The 22,984-nt window shown below is 37.9% G+C and overlaps 1 protein-coding gene and 1 non-coding gene across 2 annotated transcripts; one reads left to right on the top strand and one right to left on the bottom strand.

The window, feature by feature from the left end:
• Positions 1-7,510: 7,510 nt before the first annotated feature.
• Positions 7,511-18,943, bottom strand: dhrs12 (dehydrogenase/reductase (SDR family) member 12). Its single transcript, XM_030125722.1, has 10 exons — positions 18,780-18,943; positions 16,410-16,543; positions 14,675-14,757; positions 14,223-14,315; positions 14,064-14,145; positions 12,618-12,679; positions 11,336-11,440; positions 11,126-11,216; positions 9,093-9,230; positions 7,511-7,973 (listed from the first exon to the last, which is right to left on the bottom strand). The coding sequence occupies exons 1-10, from the start codon at positions 18,833-18,835 to the stop codon at positions 7,861-7,863; spliced, it is 957 nt and encodes a 318-aa protein (XP_029981582.1). The 5' UTR covers positions 18,836-18,943; the 3' UTR covers positions 7,511-7,860.
• Positions 18,944-19,190: 247 nt separating this feature from the next.
• trnal-caa (transfer RNA leucine (anticodon CAA)) lies at positions 19,191-19,299 on the top strand. Its single transcript has 2 exons — positions 19,191-19,228; positions 19,254-19,299. It is a non-coding gene; the product is annotated as a tRNA-Leu (tRNA).
• The last annotated feature ends 3,685 nt before the right edge of the window (positions 19,300-22,984 follow it).

Below are 22,984 nucleotides of genomic sequence, written 5' to 3'. Positions count from 1 at the left end.
GCCACAACTACAGCAATCACCAGACAAAGTTCCACTTCTGTAACTGCAGGCTGTACTACATCCAGTGGAGATAATGGAGGCAATGGAGGATTGGGTAATTGGGATGTTGAGGGACCAGATTTATTTGACATGTGGGGCTTTTATGATATTCCTTCAGAGCCATTTGACCAAGAATCAACACTGACAGCAACCCAAGGGATGGCTGCAGAGCCATTCAGTGGAGTAGACAAGGTGAGCACCACCATGGCGATGGCGAGCGCCACCTTGACCACAGTCAATCCTGGAAACAACATAGGAGGGATTATTGGAAATACTGATAGGCAGTGCAGTGAAATGAAAATGGTGAGTACTGACTCAACAACTGCGAGCGCTGCAATAACCAGTGCAGCCTCTGTGACCATGGTTTCAATTAACGGCACAAACGGAGCCTCAAACACCACAAGCACAGCCCCCAAAACTTCCACTATTGCCTGTACAACTCCCATGAACACAGCCTCCAAAATAATGGCCCTATTCTCAACAAGGGTACCCTCTGCCGCTCCGACATCCATATATTCAAGGACTACATCCTTAAGCACCACCTCAGAAGCAGCCCCATCTACAACCAGTACAACCACTGCATCCCCAAAAGCAGCCTCAAACACCACAAGCACAGCCCCCAAAACTTCCACTATTGCCTGTACAACTCCCATGAACACAGCCTCCAAAATAATGGCCCTATTCTCAACAAGGGTACCTTCTGCCACTCCGACATCCATATATTCAAGGACTACATCCTCAAGCACCACCTCAGAAGCAGCCCCATCTACAACCAGTACAACCACTACATCCCCAAAAGCAGCCTCAAACACCACAAGCACAGCCCCCAAAACTTCCAGTATTGTGTGTACAACTCCCATGAACACAGCCTCCAAAATAATGGCCCTATTCTCAACAAGGGTACCTTCTGCCACTCCGACATGCATATATTCAAGGACTACATCCTCAAGCACCACCTCAGAAGCAGCCCCATCTACAACCAGTACAACCACTGCATCCCCAAAAGCAGCCTCAAACACCACAAACACAGCCCCCAAAACTTCCACTATTGCCTGTACAACTCCCATGAACACAGCCTCCAAAATAATGGCCCTATTCTCAACAAGGGTACCTTCTGCCACTCCGACATCCATATATTCAAGGACTACATCCTCAAGCACCACCTCAGAAGCAGCCCCATCTACAACCAGTACAACCACTGCATCCCCAAAAGCAGCCTCAAACACCACAAACACAGCCCCCAAAACTTCCACTATTGCCTGTACAACTCCCATGAACACAGCCTCCAAAATAATGGCCCTATTCTCAACAAGGGTACCTTCTGCCACTCCGACATCCATATATTCAAGGACTACATCCTCAAGCACCACCTCAGAAGCAGCCCCATCTACAACCAGTACAACCACTACATCCCCAAAAGCAGCCTCAAACACCACAAACACAGCCCCCAAAACTTCCACTATTGCCTGTACAACTCCCATGAACACAGCCTCCAAAATAATGGCCCTATTCTCAACAAGGGTACCTTCTGCCACTCCGACATCCATATATTCAAGGACTACATCCTCAAGCACCACCTCAGAAGCAGCCCCATCTACAACCAGTACAACCACTACATCCCCAAAAGCAGCCTCAAACACCACAAACACAGCCCCCAAAACTTCCAGTATTGTGTGTACAACTCCCATGAACACAGCCTCCAAAATAATGGCCCTATTCTCAACAAGGGTACCTTCTGCCACTCCGACATGCATATATTCAAGGACTACATCCTCAAGCACCACCTCATCCCCAAAAGCAGCCTCAAACACCACAACTGTTGAAAACACTATCAAATTTACAGTGTCAATTCTAAATGGCACATTCTCTACAAATTGTACAGTGGCCACAAGCTCAACCTCCAACACCACATACATCAGCATAGACTCTGCAACAACAACAAATTTATCCTCCGGAATCATCACAGGGACTGCCTCAATCACCACGAGCACCACTTCAGCGTCCAAAGGCTTGTCTGCCGTCACTACTACAATTCTAACCACTGCGATATCTACAAATGCCAGCACAACATGCATGTCCACGACCCCTGCTGGAGTACCACCTACAACCAGCTCCTGCCCAAATTCAGCTGTGAATACAACTTCAGTCTCGGTTCCAAACAGCACAGTCTCTACAAACTCCAACACAAGTTATGCAACAATCACAAGTGCAACTTCCAACACCACAGACACCACCACACCTTCTGCAACCTCCTTGACTAAAAACTCCACAGTCTTATTCTCAACTGACAGAGCCTCTGGAATGACCACCAGGACCAACTGCATCCCCATGAACACAAGTACTGTGACCACAGGCTTGTCAGCAACTGCCAGAATTCTAACCAGTGCGGTCTCCAAAAACCAGCACAACAGCCACAAATGTATCTTCAAACACCATATACATTACAACTAAAATGCCACCTACAACCAGCACAACCAACTCCTCCCCAAGATCAGCTTCAAATAAGAATACAACTACAGTCTCTCCAAATTCCCACACAAATTGCACAACCAAAATTGGAACCTATAGCAGCACACACACCAGCACAGCCTCTGCAACCACCATAAGTTCATCCTCTGTAACCATCACAGGGACTGCCTCCATCACCACTGGCACAATTTTGGTGACCAGAGGTTTAACTACAGGCACTGGTGCGGCCATAATGTCACCCAGCATAGTTTCTGTTGACAGCAGATTGGCCTCTGCAACCCCAACAGGAGGCACATGCACCATACCACCGGTGTCTGATGGGTCTGCAACCTCGAGTGTGAAAATGGGAGCTGCCTCCAGCAACTTTGGCACAGCTGCCATGAGTACCGAAGACACAGTCTTACCCCCTGTTAGCACAGACTCTACAAAACCAAGTTTGAACAACAGTGCCATTACAGCTTCAGTGGCCAAAGTATGTATTCTAGCAACCTCCAATACAAGTGGAGTCTTCATAACAGCGCACCCTCTGCAACCTCCAAGAAAACCGTACTCAACAACACCAGCACAGTCTTTGTGAGCAGAGCCTAATCTACAAGCAGAAAGGCACCCTCCAGCATCACGATTGCAATCCCCATAGCATCAGCCTTCACAACCACAGCAGTGTTCTCAACCAGTGCAGTCTCTACAACCACCACAAACATATCCTCTACAATCACCACAGGAAGAGCCTCCATCACCCCGGGCACTATCTCTGTGACCACAGGCTCAACTGTAATCATGGACACTACCGTAATTCCTTCACCTGAACTCCTTGCTACAAACACTACATCCTGCGCAAACAATACAGTCTCAGCAAGCATGAACACCACAAGATAAACTTGACCTCAAAGAATGTATCCTCCAACAACACAAAAGCAGTCTGTACTGCAACTAGGGCAACAACAAGGGCAGCTTCCAGTGTGATATGTGCAACGATGCTCATGATGACCACAGCCTCAACTAGAACCAGCATTACTCACAGCATTATTCAATAACACATCAGCTTTCATAGACAAAAGCACAGTCTTAGTTACGGCTGCAGCTTTGACAACAGGCCTGATGACGAAATAACATTGTCACCAGCACAAACTCGCCTAACCCCACAAGTGTTAACAAATGCATGGCATTCACTGAAGTGAGCACATCTTCATCTGCAACCAATGAGACCTCTGTCACCTTGAAAACCCTCAATGAATGCAAATTTCACAACCACAGCCCATGTTAAAACCAGACCATGCACCAGCATGAAGACCACTGTGAATATCCTTGGCCTACAAAAAGGTTGGTAAACAGCTGAGATCTAATTTTGGCACTTAAGCTGTACCATTTCAATGGAAGTTGAAATATTTTTTTTTTTAAATTGCATGTATTTATGTAGGTTTCTAAATAAAGTGTTATAAACAATGTTTTTGTTTCTCAAGTGAATTTCTTCACTTGGTAGTGTGCCTTTTGAGATGGAAGAAGGAAAACCTTTTAAATAAATGTCATTAACAGTTGTAATGAAAACAAAGATGTTTGCGTGTTGACATACAGAAATAAAGAATTAAATAAGTGTTGCTTTTCATCTGTGTGATTTGTTTAGCCACACATTCACTACCTTTTTATATTTTCTTCATGAAATGTGGAAAGGAATGGCATAGGTAAAGGATGAAATCCATTACATTTTGGAACAGGTCCGCAAAAGAAACATGACCTGAAAAGGCAAGAGTGCAAGATAGTGAATTTGGAAGTTTCTTGGAGTAGTTTTACCTTGTACTACCCAACATTTTGCAGTTCATTTTTTATAAAAATAAAGTGAAAATTCCAGTCCAGTGGGGATAGCAAAATGTTAAAGCTTATTTTATGGAGTTGAATCATACGGACTTTTAAGGCCTACAGACTCGATGTCCCTGTTTCATGTGGTGCTGTCCCTGCCTGGAAATAACCACAGATGGAACAAAATTGTCACCTAGTTTATACCTGTTCATCCAACACTCACTCTGAAGTACCCTGAAGCTACTTCCCTTTTGATAAATACAAGATCTTCCTACCCATGTCACTTATGTAAGCCTACAACTCAACAAGATTCATTATCAGTCTTGCTTAAAATTATTGACAGATGTTCAATGACTGTTGCTTTATAGGTTACATGTGACTAGTAGTGTGTGCAGCGAGTATTCAGGTCTATCATGGATGGTGCAAAACACTTCGCATTTAGCATGGCAGTTATGGTGGACAGAAGTAGAAATCTTTACTGGACAGACGGCACAAGAAACTGCATTAAACAGTGCAAATTCCTGTCAGTACCCATATACATGTGGGTGTAAGAGATGTCTTTCATTTAGCCAGCATTATGCCTTTGATCTGCATTCAATAAATTGTTCTCAACAAATTGTTGAAATTACAAATTACTCCCACTTTATGATTTAGTAAGAGTTGGGAAATGTCTTTAAATGCCTCCAGTTGTCTCTTTAATCCAGTTAAGGCTGGAAAAGCGTAATGGTTGAAACTGAGCCTAATAGTTGGATATCATTTTCCACTTTCATGTACTCTTGTCATTCTTTCTTAGTTTTTTTAATTGTTCTAAAAATGCTTACTTCCAGCTATTTTTTTTAATTTAGTTGACAACTACCAGGAGATGGTTTGATTAACAAAAAGCTAAGAAACCTGTAAGTCTCTAAGTCTGCAGTGTAGGTCACCAGACTTTGTAAAAAGCTTTTTAACTCTTTAAAACCTGATGTGTCATCGCTGACACAGCCGGTGCATATGCAATTTGGATGGCTGTAACTCTTTCACTGTTTGTGCAATTGGAAAAATTCCATACCTTTTAGGTTTTATTGGACCATTATGGTAATTACGCACACGCCTGTACTAGAAGCTGGAGGAGAAGTCGTTTTAGCAGCATTGTAACATGCATTAAATTGTCAATGACTGCTAGATTTTGAAAGTTCTAAGTGCTCCGGGAAATGGAAAAGAAATGACTCACAGCATATTTTCTAACCTTTTTTTAGTCAAAATAAGAAAAAAAGTCCAGATGAACCATTGTAGGCTTGGGGTTTTAAAGGTTTAAAGAAGCATAAGTAGGGACAAGAACTTGTAACTTCACAAACATGCATTTATTTAGTCTCATTTATGACAAATAGTTTCACTGCTGAGAAGAGGTAAATACCAAAATTCAAGTTGTTCTTATGTAACCTCTTAGGTTTTATTTACATTTTTATTAATTCTAAATAAGTCTGTTTAGATGATTGTTTATATCTTCTACTCTGCGTGAGTTACATTTGTTGTTGATACCATGCATTACTGCTATAAAATGTACTTTTTTTTGGGGAAGGAACATCCACAATGAATTTTCTGTTTTCTTTTTACAGAAAGAAAGGGGATTGCTAAAATAAAAACTCAAAGACTATTGTTTTTGATGCCTTCAGCTTTTTAATCATGCATTACAGTAAAAGAACAGACTCAGAATAAAAGTTTTGCCAAAAGCGTCTTTTCATAACTTTTCAATCTGCTCTTTTATGAGACACACGGTCCTAAAAGCAGTCCACCTACAGTTAACATTTTAGTTGTCGCTTCCTTCCTTATAGGCCAGGATGGTCCCTCGTGCACCCCCCCGCCTCACATTCAATTCCTCAATCTAACATTTTCAGGGTATGTTTATTAAAAAAGGAAGGAACTTAAATACCTTAAGTAAATTCAGTTGAATTCCTTTTTGAATAAACATATCCTGAAAATGTTAGATTGAGGAATTGAATGTCTTTCTGTTTTTGTTCCAGAGTGAATTGCTGACAGACTTGATATATAACACCATGGACCAGCCTCCACAAAAACATAAACATGACAGTGATGGTGCATCGTCAAAGCTCTCCTGTATTGTTCATGTCCCAGGCCTTCACAAAAAGTGTCTGACAGTTGGTTGTATTTCGTTGTAAGTTTTTCTGTATTAGTAAAGTCTTTGTCTGATTGTAAGAACATAATAAGAGAGTTGATAAAGAACCTGCAGCAAAGCCTCTATTTATTTTTCTCCGTGTGAGCCTTCAGCCTCAGCCTGGGGTGCTGAACAAGAGAAAATCCAGTTCTTATACCCTGGAATATAACCACAAACTGTAGACACATGTTCTGACAATATACACACAGAAGGTAAACACTTATTCTGTCTTAATACACATGAATTAGGATAAGATAAGATGATTGTCATTGTACATTACACAATGAAATTACACAGTCAGTCTAAAAACACAGACATGCATACATTTATAATATAAAACTATAATAAATAGATATAAAAAATATTAATTATGAACAAAAAGACCCTCAACAGTGCAAAAGTGTTCACAGTTTTTCAGAATTCTAAGTCAGTTGTTAAAACACATCATGTCCACACCTTCCTTGAGCTGTTATCTATTTCAGTGCTGTTCAGCCAATTATAATCACCAAGAGAAACTAAAAGAAAAAAAATTAAACTACTGTTGCTATATTGACTTTATCCACTTGGGAGCAGCAAAACCAAAGTGATCACTAAATGCATATGTTATTGTGTCTTAAACAGAACACGTACATGGGAACAGGCTGGGAAATGTTTGAACTTAGCTTTTCTTTGTCAAATGGAAATGTTTTTTGTTACATAACCAACTGACTTGAATCTGGTGCAACTGCTCTGAATGTCACCTGGTTCACAGAACATGTCCAGATTATGTTTTCCCAGATTTTTGTTCCTGAGTGTAAAATCAGTTACTTGTGGGTTAAAGTGATTATTTGTGGTTGGAATGTGGCAAATATTTCAGAAATCTAAAGGTAGAACATTTAAACCTATTATAATGATAAAAATTATTCAAACTTGTACAACATGAGGTAAAAACAAGGAGAATTTTCTAAGTGTAGATGATGTTAATAAAATTGGATGGATGGAATTAACACAGACTATTAATTATTATTATTAGTTTTATGTGATTCCATGCTGCTCACAATAAAAGAGATCAGTCTGTGAAGAGAAGTACATATTTATTAAACACTTACAGTGACATATACAACATTTTATAATACATTATAATCACATGAAGACAGACCTGAGATCAGTTACATAGAATTTCATTTTAAACAGAGTGTGTCAATTATTGTGTGAGCAAAGCTGTGTCCTTTGTTTCTTTCCAACCTTGACAGTAGATAAAAGCTTCACAAATTTGATCCTTCTTTAAATCAACTGTGAACATTACTCATAACTTTAAGGTTTCTGTTGAAAAATGTCAAAAATTGTTGAAAAAATGTAAACATCAATAATAATTGGTGAGTAGTGCTAGTTTTATTTACAAAATGTCAAGTCATTTCTGTGAAGACTTAAGGCTTGAATTTGAGGGCCAACTCCTCCAGTGCCGTCAGAAGCTTCTCCTCCTCCTGTGGTGTGGACCTGGAGGAGGCCAGAGGCAGGTGAGTCGCCACGGCCTTACGATCTACAGGGATAACAATAGAAAAAAACATGAGACACTAAATCAAATAATAGGATTCAATTTCTGCATTGACATGTTAGTTTAAAGGTGCATTTTCCCCCACCCCCGAAAAGGAGGCAAAGGGTATTGTTTTTGGTTTGGATTGTTAGCACTTTACCGGCAAAACTATTGGTTGAATTCATACCAAATTGGGTTTATAGATTGCCAGTGACCCAGAACAGATGTGATTACATTTTGGGAAAAGTAGGTCAAAGTTCAAATTTTTTATGTTTTTTAAAAATCTTCCCATTTACATATAATGGACAAAATATGTGCGAGGGGTGGGGTTTGTTGCGCCTGGCACCACTTGTTATGTTAAGGTCTTTATTTTTATCCTTTCTGCACTTTCCTTTTGATCGATATGTTATTACCCCGCCCCCTGAAGCGAAAGTAATGTGTTATGTTGTATAAATGAGAGGTGGGGGTGTGATTTAATATGTTTTCTTCTTCCCATTCCTTTTCGAGCAATACATATTGAATTTATTTTGTTATTACTAGTGTATATGCCAATTGCTATATTGTCTTGATCACCTTTATTTATTGATGTATTTGCTCTGCTATTAGTATCTTGTACACACAAAAAGTTTAGTTTTTTCTTCTGCTTGAAACAAATAAATTAATTAATGAAAAAATGGGGGAAAAAAAAGTTTACGTTTAAAACTATCCTTTCACAAAAAAATTTGAATAACCTGAACAAATATGTACGGCCTGAACTATCTCAAGACAGGCGGAATTTTTATCAATAATCTGCCTGTTACTAAATGTTTTGTGTATTTGTAGATCCATGGTGATCTGTAAGTTGTAATGCACATGTGTAAATGATAAACTGAGACATAATATTGTTAAAATTACAGTTATTTAAGACATTTGAGGTTGTTCATGTTATTCACATTTTTAAGGAAACTTTGCAGATGTAAACATTTCCATAATGTAATAGTACTTTTTTCATGGATATTGTTTTACTGGTCCGGCCCACTTCAGATCACATTGCGCTGAATGTGGCCCCTGAACTAAAATGAGTTCAACACTCCTGCAACACATGGATAGATCCTGTAGAATAAAGGCTAAAGCTCTGCCTCCTACCCTGGAAGAAGAGTCCACTCGGCTGCTTGATGGCGGCAGCAGACACAGCCAGCCACAAAGTGGTGTCGGCCCCCATGGCTTCGGTCCGCAGCCTGGACTGCATCTTAGCGTGGAAGGAGGGCATCGAGGTCCGGACCGCTGTACAGAGACAAATATTACAGATGGTTATGGAAGTAAGTGGTCAATGTGAAACAACACTGACATGAACACAAGCTGGAAGTTTATTCTGCTTCAGTCCCACATGTACTGTGAGGAGTGTGGACCCGTCCTGTCCTACGTCCTGGTTGGGTGTCAGTTCCTCAGACCCAAGTGAATTGCAATGTAGAGTAACGTCTATCCAGGTGGCACCAAAAGAGGCTTCAAATAGATTCTATACAAGACTTTCTCGGAACCCCAGTCAAAGTTTTGGATTGTTTTGGGGTTTTTTTTCTCAAAAGTATAGCAGCAAATATGCACAGAACTAAGAAAATCTATCAGTATCAACACTGGAGAGGTACAGAAACATAAAATAGAGGACATAAAAAATAACTAATATGAATAGAATATATGTATTATAATTAGAGATTCATTTAGTTGGCATTAAATCTCATAAATGCTCCTATTTTCTTGTTCTTCAAATATATTAATCTTTTCAATAACAAGGATGTCATAAACAATTTTCACTGTTTTGATTGTGACAGTTGTGATTGTTTTGGTTCTGGCTACAAACTAGCCATGATATCCACCCTAACATGAATATTTTGCAAAATAAACATTTTACTCTGTTTGGGCCTCACTGCCAAACGCAAATGCCATTTTCTTTATATAAAACATCGAATACAAGTAAGTGACTTACCAGTAGCAGATTACAGTCAGATGGACTCATGTACTAGTGTCCATAATATAAAGAATACACTTCTACAACCCACACCACAATTTAAGTTAAATTAAATTTATCACTTATTACATATAACTTATTGCTTATCAAGTTGTGAACATACTAAAAGCCTCTGCATCAGCTGAAGGTCGTCAGTGTCCACAGTTCAGTCTGAGCATTTGTAGTTATTTTTGTGCTCTAGAGTGTAGGGCTGCATGATTAATCGTTAAAAGAAATAGATCTCAATTCACACATGTGTGCGATCTCATTTCTAAACACGGACGATTCTTAAGCATTTTATTTCATGGGCTGCAATACAAACAAACGCCCACAAACGCAGAACCGCCGCCACCTCCTCCCTCAACCAATGGTAAACTGTCTTTACCACACATGAGCCTGCTGCTGTCGGCTGTAGTTGAGTGAGGAAAGAGTGAATTAGAGCAGAGGAATGTCTGTGGTAAAGACAGTGAAATGGATGAAAACCCCAGTGGTAGTGGTGAGAGTCACCCACTGGAACTCGTGTCCAATTAAGGTTCACTTTTGGCGGTGTTAATCTCATGTCGGTCTTCTTTTCTGTTGTCCAGATCCAAGTGTCTTTTCACTTTCACTTCTCTGACTTCTGCACTGTTCTTCTTCTCCTTTTCTTTTCTTTTCTTTGCCAATGAGGATAACTCGGCCTTTAACCAAAAATCAAAAGTCTCGTCCACTCCAAAAAATTTTATATTAAAAAAATTCCATTGTGCCGGCTGGTAAGTTTCTTTGGGCTGCAAACTTTCACAGATCAGCTGACGTTGCTTAGCAACCAGGACCCTAAGTGACCAGACTACTTCCAGAGTGATATGAAAGACATGACTCAGAGTTAAAAGAACCCATTTTCCTTGACAGTCGTGCAATAAACACTTAGTGAAAAAAAAAAGAAGAAAAAAAACAAAAAAACAAAATTGTGATCTCAATTCTAAAAAAAAAAAAAATGTGATTCACATTTTTGCCAGAATCGTGCAGCCCTACAACAGTGTACAGAGATATTTTGCAAAAATGAAGACTGAGTGGACAGAATTTTTTTTTTTTACTGTGGACATGAATTAGGATTTGATTCAATTCTACATGAGTGGGTGGTTCAAAGTGTTTAGATCATCATCATGAGTGTTTTCTTTGGGTGTGTGCTTGTTTTGTTTACCTGGTGTGTCTGCCCAGCCGGGGTGCATGGAGGAGAAGTGGATGTCTTTGTGTTCAGAGGCCCATCTCTCGGTCAGCACCACCTGCTGCCTCTGTTGAAAAACAACAACGCACATTACACACAGATGGATGCTGCCATTTCCATTTCCACCACTTAATGGTTTCTGAACAGCTCCTGGATGCTGCAGTCATTCTCATCAGCCTCCTTTACTTTGTTCTGAGCGTAGGCCATGGTTCCGTCAAACGTCCCCTTCTCAAACTGCAGGTCGTCCACATTCAGCCTCTGAGTGAGCATCCCACCTGATGCCACCGTGATCTGAAACAAAACAGGGAGAAATAAAAGATTTTTATAAAGAAAGAGGATTTAGAGTCAACACACCTATGACTGGATATTGTCCAAAAATATCTGACATAATACCTTGGGTTCAGTATTGTCTCATTGATAATTATTTTTGATTTCCCATTTTGAATTTTAATACAAAAAAATAAGATAGATAGATAGATAGATAGATAGATAGATAGATAGATAGATAGATAGATAGATAGATAGATAGATAGATAGATAGATAGATAGATAGATAGATAGATAGATAGATAGATAATACAAGAGCTAACACAAATACACATTATAATACAAATCTTTTGTTTTAAATTTTAGGTCATTTCCTTTGTCCTCTATTCAAACTTCATAACAAAAAATAGACCTATTACAAATTACAGATACAGTTGTCTGCTAACCTGAAGTTTTGATTAATACCATTTATAAAAATGTAAAAAACATGTGAAAACGGAAGCAGACCTCACTAATACCCCCACCCTGTGGCACAACACTTTGCCCCTCCTGCTCACTGATACCCTACCTCCCCAGGGATGAATTTTGAGTCTTAACTTACAATCATTTTAAAAACTTTTCAAAGAATTAAAAAAAAAAAAAATGCAAAAATTGAGAGAGAGGCATGAAGTATGTAAAGAATGTATGTGAAATAAGAAAAGAATTGGGTGAATAACATCAGAGAAATTGGTAGGACAAATTGTCTAAATTGAAATATTAAAACAATTCAAAAACAAAACAAAACAACAATAATAATAATAATAATAATTGAAATTCAGCCATCAAACTGTACACTGCACCTCTCCTAATGGTAAAGAATAAATGTGTCAAATTTGAAAAGAATCAAGTGAATAGTGTCTGAGAAATGGGATTGACAAAAATCTCGGACGGGCAGAATTCCTGGCATATCTATATGCCCACACCCTCTGGGGTGGGCGGGAGTGTAAAAACCCAACGGTTATTTACTATTCTACAATACCAAATCACACCAGGCATTTTTGGTACTCGATAATACTTCAACAATTCTGTCTGTGACTTGAAAGTGTTGAAGTTCAACTCCCTGCCCCACATGCACTATGTGTGATTTGAGTTCCAAACCACAGCTCAGACATTTTAACATCATTTATTATATTTGTTGTTTTCTGTAACTCCTTAAACTCACCACTCTGGGATCTTCGACCTTCTTCAGTGCTGGTATCAGGGCTGTGGTGAGGACATATGTACCTAAAATAAACAACAATACAAGATCAGATCAGAAAAACATCACTCTATCCATATGATTTGATTAATCTGGGTATTATTTAACCAGTCCTTGCACAGCTCCTACTGTAGAGATAATCCTGTTGTATTTTGTCACATGCACAACAAAGGTTCCAAGCACAACAAACCTGCCCCTTGCACATGTCTATACGTGTACTGATGTCAGCATAGACAAAGACAACATAGACAAATTTTGGCCATAATAAGTGAATGGGAAAAATTGTATTTATAAAAAAAATAATTAAATTTGAACTTTGACCTACTTTTCCCAAAATGTAATCACATCTATTCTGGGTCACTGGCAATCTATAAGTTTGGCTGCTAGAGTGTTAACAAACAAAGAAACAAACCGAACCAAAAACAATACCCCTTGACTACCCTTTGGGGGGGCGGGGTAAAAAGCTTTCAAAAGTACAATTTTTTTTTTTTTATTACAGAAAAGTCCTTCAAATGCTGTGTTAAAAGAAAAAAAATGCCTGTGTTCAATACAAGCTTTGACTCAAGCACAGTTTTTACCTACAAGTGATATAATGTGACCCCCCCCCCCCCAACTGACTGAATAACCACCAACCCCAGTGTAATGGACAGTTTAATACTCACCCTATCTCAGTGCAATACTTACAGCGCATGCACCTTGTTTTCTTAATCTCACCTGTATATATCATATATTGCCTGCATGTATCATTATGTATTGTACATATTTCTCATCTGTAGTACAGAGTTAGTTTTTGTGTATCTCAGCAGTTTTTGTAGCACTTGAGTAGCATATGCATATTAAATATTTTATCCTATGGCTTATTGCATATGCCTACATTTTCAGCATTTTGCCATATTTTTATACAGTTTTTTTGCACTAACTGTTTTTGCAGTGAAACAGAACAGAGCTGCTAAACAGATTTCCATTGTTCATGTGAGAGTGACACTCTATATTATAAAAGCCAAGTGGCCTATGTGTGCATGTGTGTGTGTGTGCATGCGTGTATGTGTGTCTGGGGATTCACACAAAATCCAGAAAGAGCTGACTGCTGCAGTTTGGCATACTTATGTATTTTTGGTCAAGGAACAGACTGACAAAAATGGGAAGCTGACCAATATTTCAGGAGATTTTAGTAATTTTGGAAAACAATAGCCTTATGATCATGTTGCTATGGTCAGAAAGCTTTGGCGGTGACTGCTGGACAAATGTGGCACAGCATGCACAAATACACAACAGCACAAAAACTACCAAATCTAGAACCTGTGGATCCCCACAGGTCAACGCACTAGTCAAGATCTATTTTATTCTATTCTTGCTTGTAGTGACTATGTATTTTTATATTTCGGCATAAAACATATTTATTTTTCTTACCAAGTGTATTTGTTGCAAAGTTTTTTTCCAGTCCCTCGTCCGTGACCTCCCTCTGGTTGACCATACAGCCTGCATTGTTGATCTGGTGAGGATATGACCTTAAAATATAAAACTGTTTTTGAATTGCAGATGATCCAGAACATACCTGAATTCACTTACCAACACATGAAGCGTGTTGTTCTGTGAGAAGTTTTGGGCAAACTCCCACACTTGCCTCATGTTGGACATGTCAACAATATGGACGTGAACATTCTGAGGACAAACAGAAAACGAACACTGTCAAACAGCATATTTACAGAATCTATACTCATCTATAGCAAAGACGAACAAGAGGTTGAAATGAAAAGAGGCATCATGTTTGCAACTAGTCATTACTTTCATCATCATAATATATGAATATTCTGCGATTGTATTAAATGACTGTAGAGTTTTTAAGGACAAAGCCTCTGCTTTTTGTTACTACAGTTCTAACAGAGTTTTACCTAGAAACACTGTGGAAATGAAATGATTTTGCAAACTTAAATGGTTTAATATTCCAAACTCGACACAACAAAAAAACATTCACAGCAAAAAATAGAGCAGGGATTCATCTTCTAGGGGACGTATCTCACCTGGTTTTTACTCTGTTCAACTATTTCATTTTTGGCTGCATCTGCTCGCTCTTGGTTTCGACACACCATGTGAATGGTTCCCCCTAAAGACACATAAGACAAAAAACAAATGACAATCAACTTAGATATGAGTCAAGATAAACTATTTAAGCAAATCTCACATAAGTGAAAATAGATCCACAAAATGTTAAATGTCAAATATAAATAAAGGGCAGACTTTTTCACTTAATTATTATGACAGGATGTGCTCAGAAATGCTCTGTTCCATGGCTCCTTTTTGCACCATTTGAATACAGGTGGATCTTCACCTAATATGACAAACCACTAGGTGGTAGCATTCAATAAGTGAAGGGTCTCAAAGACTGAAAATCAGAAATGAAGTCTGTTAATAGTACTTTGTGATAAAGCACCACAGGACAGAAACCTGGATTAAGGACTGACAGAAGTTGTGATGCTTAAAATGTAAAATGTTGGGTATCCTAGAACAACACTATCTTGAGTTTAACTTCCCAGATTAATCAGCTAATAGCATAAAGATGGTTAAGGGGGACTCCTCTGTGTCAAAGTTTGCAAATAGATAATGAGATCTGATGTGTAAAGACTTGCTTGTATTGTAACTTGAAAATGTTTTATAAACTCAACAGTTTTCATCTGACTCAAAGACAGTGTAATACTCCAGAATGGCTCATATATTCTGTCACTTATATATGAAAACAATACTCATTTTGTTGATGGCAGTAGAGGAGGGGAAAAATACTCATATACGGCTAAGACAAAACACGTATGGGTGCTACAACATTTAACAGTACACTTTTTTAAGACACAAGTCAACACAAGTTCGTCTCAGTCATTAGATTTAACTGGAAATAATATAAAGCCAGACACCAAATTATTTAATAATAAATATCAGTCATATTATATTATATAGTATAGATATGCTAAGACTAGGAAGGTTGTTATTGTTATATAAGGAGAAGGGGTGGAAGTTTATAAGTTGTACTTCTTCTCACTCCTTTTCGAATATGTATTATATGTCTTATATCTTTTAAGTGTTTTGTTTATTTTTTCCTTCTGTTTTGACATTCATATTTGAAATAAATACATCAATCAATCAAAACTCAACCAATCAATAAAGTTCTATAAACTTCTCTATGCTTTGTGTTGTAGACCTATGATAGATACACTACATACATGGTCTATTGGAGAAGCTGAGGACTACTCCTGGCTCCTATACAGATGCACAGCAGAAAGTAAATATGAAGACAGGGATTCATTAGTGTAGACAGGATTTTATTATTATATATATATATATTTTTTTGACAAAGTACTGGTATCTCCAAGAGTTGGTTCCAATAGTGGCCTCTCAACTACAATCACTTATTTGGAGGGAATGCAGGGTTTAAGATCACAAGTGTTACACACACACACACCATTTTCTTTGTATTAGTTAGTTTGATGTTCACTTTCAGATTCAGTCATTTGCTTTGACCTAGTTCCTCATTTATATCAATGCATTTGATTGAAAATTCATCACTTTAATTTTAATGTTTTGTTGAGTCCAGGTTCTAGTCAAAGCTGCTATTTTCACTAGTGTAATATTCTTCTACAGCCCTTCAACTGGCTGTTGTGTTTTTCCTTCTTGCTGCAGTCCAGTCAATAGTTTCTATAATATCTGCCTTTAAAAACCCACTATTGGTCAACCTCTACACTCTAACATCCACACTTGAAAACTCACCTCTGTTGGCTATCTCCTGTGCTGTGGCTTTTCCTATCCCACTGTTGGCACCTGTTATCATGTAGGACCTCCCACTCACATTCACATCCAGGTCTCCTGGGGTGAAATGCTTGGCTGCAGACTCATAGCCACACCTAATGAGAACAAAGTACAGCACCTTGAACCATGTGTTTGTATTTATAATGAAGATGAGAACAACTTTGCAGATTATATCTGTGACATAACTTATGTCTGCCACAAGAATACCACAGTCAATTCCACTGTGATATCAGAAAAAAAGGGCCATATGGTCAAACTCTTACACACTAATGATTCTGTAATATTCAAAGAAGATGTGATACTCCATCACAATTGATTATACAGTCGTGGAAAAAATTATTAGACCACCCTTGTCTTCTTCAATTTCTTATTCATTTTAATGCCTGGTAAAACTAAAGGTACATTTGTTTGGACAAATATAATGATAACAACAAAAATATCTCATAAGAGTTTAATTTAAGAGCTGATATCTAGTCGTTTTCCATGGTTTTCTTGATAATAAGCAAAATCACTTAAGTTCTTCCATCAATAGCTATGGCATTGTATTACCAAAAACAGTGCTTTTAGGCATTCCATGTTTTCTTTTCTGTCTGTTTTAGTCACATGATACACACAGGAGTTAGTAATTGACTACATAAGCATTGTTTTGGATGACTTTTGATGGCCTAATATAGTGGTTCCCAACCTTTTTTGGCTCATGACCCCATTTTAACGTCACAAATTTCTGGCGACCCCAGACATTCAAAGGGAGTCTTTTTTTTGCTAAAATTAATTTATTTTTGATCATGTAATAGTTTGCAAATAAAAGTTAGCTAAGTTTAGAAGACATTTAGACGATATAATGTACATCAGGGGTGTCAAACTCATTTTAGTTCAGGGGCCACATTCAGCCTAATATAAAATAAAGTGGGCCGGACTAGTAAAATACTATAAATAATAGGATATGAAATTATAAATAATGTCAACTCCAAAGTTTTCTCTCTGTTTTTCAGTGAAAAACATAAAATTCTGTAATGAAAATGTTTACATCTACGAACATAACATGAACAAATATGAACAACCTGAAAATTCTTAAGAAAATAGGTGCAATTTTAACAATATTATGCCTTAGTTTATCATTTATAGATGTGAGTTACAACTTACAGATCACAGTGGATCTACAAATACACATAAGATTTAGGAACAGGCAGAATATTGACAAAAATTCCACATACTTCTCTTAAGACATTTCAGGTTGTTCATATTTGTTCAGGTAATTCCCATTTTTTGTAAAAGGCTAGTCTGTAAATGTAAACATTTTTGTGTAATTTTACCTTTTTTATGCACTAAAATAAAGGAAAAAAACTGTGATTTTCATTATTTATAATTTATTATGATCATATTTTACTGGTCTGATCCACTTTAGATTGAATTGATCAAAATGATTTTGCCAGCCTTGATTGTTAATATCTTCAGTGTAATTTTTGCATTTCACAAATTCATCCCACTGGCCAAATTGGAGCCTTTGGTGGGCCGGATTTGGCCCCCGGGCTGCATGTTTGACACCTGTGATGTATATTATTATGGACAGAGGCAGAAAAGCCAGGTGTAGATTACTGCACAAAGGGACACTTTTATTTCCCTTGGTCAGGATATGTACAGTCAGTCCAGCTTGGATTTACAAGGCTGACAATTAATACTGAACAAACAAGATCTCAAACTATGAATAATGAAAGAGCTGCAGCATCTGAAACTGACCACAATGAACATTTGACAGATAAACAGAATCACAGTGCTTCAGTTTCAGCTTCAGAGTTTCTCATGTCTTTTATGTATTGTGATTGTCTCTCTCAACTCACCATATATTTTTTATTAGTAAGATTTTTATTTTGATTTATCAATTACAAGAAATTTAAGGCGACCCCATTTGAATTCCAGGCGACCCCCAAGGCTGAAAAACACTGGTCTAATAACTTTTCCTGCGACTGTAGTTGATCTTCTTGTTTTTGAATCTATATACAAACAATTTGTGAGCAGCATTGTCCAATTGAGTCTTTTTTATATTTGCGTTGCCTTCTTTAAGTAAATTTTACACACCTAATAACAAGTACAGCCCACTATAAGCAAAATGAAGTATGGAAATGTACTAGTTTGGAAGTTCCATTCAAAACAGTACATACTGGTGTATTAAATAAACATAACTCCTGGACATAACACTTTACATAACTGAGGCTCAATAAATGTGTAAATCTTTTTTTCGACACACTCCATATACCTATCATTGCGTCACCTTAAAACTACTACAGCGTCTAAACATTACACATCTAGTCGAGTAGACGTTTCTCCACTTACTTTGTGTATTCCTGCAGTCCTTTCACAAACCAAATGGCGTTCCTGTATATTGACATATTAACACAAATACGCCTGACTGAACAGCAATAAATACCTTTGCGTTCTGACCACTGTTACGTTGTGTAAGAGTGATTTGTCTGGTTATGTAGTAAAAGAGGCGGGGAGTCACGTGTCACAAACCGGAAGTAGTGTACTGCTTTACCAGCGCGCGCCCCCTGGTGAATGGCGATGCAGTCAAATGAGGCGGATAAAAGCGATAAATGCAACAATGTCGATCAAATACGTAAATGTAAGTCTTAAAAAAAATATTGAAGAACAACAAATGAGAAAAACACCCCAACGAACTTAAGTATGTAACAATGACCGTTAACATTCATTTATACCTCTTTGTTGTATTTGGTATTTGTAGTTGTCAGGATGGCCGAGTGGTCTAAGGCGCCAGACTCAAGGTAAAACCTTCCTCTCAAATGGGGTTTCTGGTCTCCGAATGGAGGCGTGGGTTCGAATCCCACTTCTGACAGCAACTTTTTGCTGTGTCTGCCTTTAAAAAGCAGGTACGTAGTTTTACTCAACACGTACTTTGTCGGTTACCCTAGATTGAAGGCAGGTTCTTTGTTTTTCCGAGGTTTTACATGCTACTGTAGATCACTTACAGCCGCTGCGTTAGTGTATTTGACGGCTTTATTTACGTCAAAATGAATTCATATACTCTCTAGTAAATTAAAGTAATGCACAAAAGTACACGGTTACTTGAAAATGTTCGAATTCCGAACAGTATTTGCGATATTTTACCGGTTTATTTTTCAGTTAGCCCAATGTCATATAATGGTACTGTAAATCTTTACAACAGACAACATATTGCCTGTACTGAGAGAAACTGTTTTTGCATTTTGTCTTTGTTTTTCTAATTTTATAAACGACATAATAAGTTGAGGAAGGGGTTTTGAAAATCCTTCAGTAATAAACCATGTGAGTTTAACCCCTAATTCAGGTTAATACAACACGGACAAAACCATATAGACCATATTATACAGTAGTTTGGCTCATACCCTTATTACTGATTATATTAATGTTTTGTTTTTAGCCATTCATCGCAGTAAGAGTAAGTGAAAGGAACTCTTTCCACACCCTGTATATGGATTTGAAATGATGTAAAAGTTATGAGATGAAATGCTTTGATCCAAATTTAACTGCTTTTATAAATATACTGTGTTGCTTGTGATGTTTTGATTATGTCCAGGAGCCACTAGATGGCAGTCTAATAAAAGTATCGAGGGCAAGGGTTCGTGCATTAGGGCAGGGGTCAGCAACCCTGGTCCTCGAGAGCCACTATCCTGCATGTTTTAGATATGTCCCTCTTCCAACACACCTGATTCAAATAATAAGCCCATGATCTAGCTCTGCAGAAATCCGAGAATGACTATCAGGTGTGTTGGAAGAGGGAAACATCTAAAACATGCAGGATAGTGGCTCTCCAGGACCAGGGTTGTTGACCCCTGCATTAAGGAATTTAACCAGTATTAGTACGCCTGCTCTGAGGTAACACTGAACAGAATCTAGGACCTGCAATAACCATATGGGAGACTTGGGTTGATATTCAAGTACCACATCACTGTGCTACTGTGCTGAGGTTTTTTTGTTTTTTTTTTCTGAACTCAGTTGACTTGATGGCAAAAACAATATTACAAATTGGTGTATTCTGCAGCTACATACAAATGTGTGACGTGGTGGTGCTGCAATAATAACCGCTATTGATCACATGATACATAGAGTTAAAGATAAATGTATCTTTAACTCTTAAAGAATTACCAACATGCCACAGATTTAAAGGTTTCTTTCCATGTGTCCCACATTTAAGGCCATATTTTTAACGTGTGAAACCCCAAGTGGGAGACAACTTTTAGATAAAGGTTAATACTTCGTTCAGGTATATAGAAGTTATATTACTAATTTTTTATTTTACATATCTTATGGCAGTTTTTATTCTGTTCTATTGAGCTTTTATATTTTATTTTATATTTGATTCTTTTTTCTTTTCTCACGCTACAAACACAGAGACCTGGGTAACTATATTCCGTTCTATCACATACTATTGATTGAATGACAATAAAGGTGAGTCTGAGTATAAGCTCTAGAATCATCAAACTGATCCCAAGTAAGTGATGCCAAAGATCAACGTGGTTATGAGGAACAGTCTTTTTTTTTTTTTTAATGTTGACAAAAATAATATTATTAAATCCACTTGTAGTTGCAATTTCACATCATTTAGGAGGATTAAATTCCCAAACAAGGCAGGGAAGGTATTTATGAGGAATGGCATGTTTTAGTGTTGAGACAAGACATAGTAAGATGACACTTGAGTGTTATGCTTTAAGAACTGAAAGAAGAACATTATTTTGACATGAATAGTCACTTTTCAAGGGTCTAGATGAGCTTTGGACTGTTGTCATTAATAGCGCAGTGTTTTGGGCTGCACAATGAAAAGAAATCATTGCAGAACATAGTAATATTTAAACCCCCCCGATAACAAATTATTTCATTTGAATGTGTATATGTATGAGAGTGGAGGTGGGGTAAGAGCTTTAACACCACTTTCATTTTCAGTTTACTGTGTGGATGAGCTTCATCCAGCTTGAACAACAGGACAATCTGCTGCCAAACACTGCTATTCTGCCAATTTGAAATACTTCTGAGCAGTGTTGTTGCTGATGCCAAAGCCATAAACCCAGTTTTACCTCTATTTTTACCTTTACCTTACTTTTACCTTATTTTTACCTTTATTAAATTAATACCTCATAACGGCTAAGGCATAAATACTTTAAAATGCATTTTCATGTCATCAAATATTTATGATGCCACTGGGGATGCAGTTAATCTCCTGATAATTACCTGCAGCTAAGATGATGTATTCAAACTGCTTTATTATTAGACACAACAATGGACAGGATTTAACTACCATTTCTGAAAATCTTGTTTCAGATACGTTTTTTTTCCACCTAATACAGAAAATTAGCATGTGACAACAATACATAATGCAGTAACTGAAAGACTTGATTTGAGACATTGACTCCACAGATGGGATGTGAGAAATCATGTACAGTTAGGCCCAGAAATATCTGGACAGTGAAACAAGTTTTGTTATTTTTGCTGTTTACCAAAACATATGCAAAATATAGTTGTATAATCAATATGGTCTTAAAGTGCAGACGCTCAGCTTTAAATTGAAGGTATTCACATCTGAATGGGAGAAAGGGTTTAGGTATTATAGCTTTACAATACATAGCTGGCTCTTTTTCAAGAGACAAAATGTAATTGGACAATAGACTCAAAAGCTGTTTCATGGGCTGCATGGGCTGTTCCCTCATTAATCAGTCATCAGTTAAGCAGATAAAAGGTCTGGAATTGATTCCAGGTGTGGTATTTGCATTTGGAAGCTGTTGCTGTGAACCCATAACATGCAGTCAAAAGAGCTCTCAATGGAAGTGAAACAGACTATTCCTAGGCTGAAAAAATAGAGCAAATCTATCAGAGAGATAGTGGAAATATTAGTAGAGGCTAAATCAACAGTTTGGTACATTGTGAGAAAAAAAGCAAAAAAGAGCATATTGGTGAGTTCGGGAATGCAAAAAGGCCTGGACGTCCACAGAAGACATCAGTGGTGGATGATTGATCACAGTATCCTTTACATGGTGAAGAAAAACCCCTTCACAACATCCATCCAAGTGAAAAACATTCTCCAGGAAGTAGGTGTATCAGTATCTAAGTATATGATAAAGAGAAGACTTCATCAGAGTAAGTACAGAGTTCACCACAAGGTGGAAATCATTAATCAGCCTCAAAAATAGAAAGGCCAGATTAGACTTAAAAACATATAAAGAAGCCAGCCCAGTTCTGGAAAAGCATTCTTTGGACAGATGAAACAAAGATCAACCTGAACCAGAATGATGGGAAGAAGAAAGTGTGAAGGTTTGGAACAGCTGATGATCCATAGCACACCACATCTTAAAACATGGAGGCAGCTGTGATGGCATGGGCATGCATGGGTTCAATGGCACTGGGTCACTGGTGTTTATCAATGATGTGACAGGAGACAGAAGCAGCCAGATGAACTCTGAAGTATATGGAGATAAACTTTCTGCTCAGATTCAACCAAATGCAGCAAAGTTGATTGGATGACACTTCACAGTACAGATGGATAATGACCC

The sequence above is a fragment of the Sphaeramia orbicularis genome, chromosome 21, assembly GCF_902148855.1.
Source record: "Sphaeramia orbicularis chromosome 21, fSphaOr1.1, whole genome shotgun sequence".
Lineage (NCBI taxonomy): Eukaryota > Metazoa > Chordata > Actinopteri > Kurtiformes > Apogonidae > Sphaeramia > Sphaeramia orbicularis.
The sequence above is the reverse complement of the archived record's forward strand: the minus strand, read 5'-3'. Positions and strand labels throughout refer to the sequence as shown.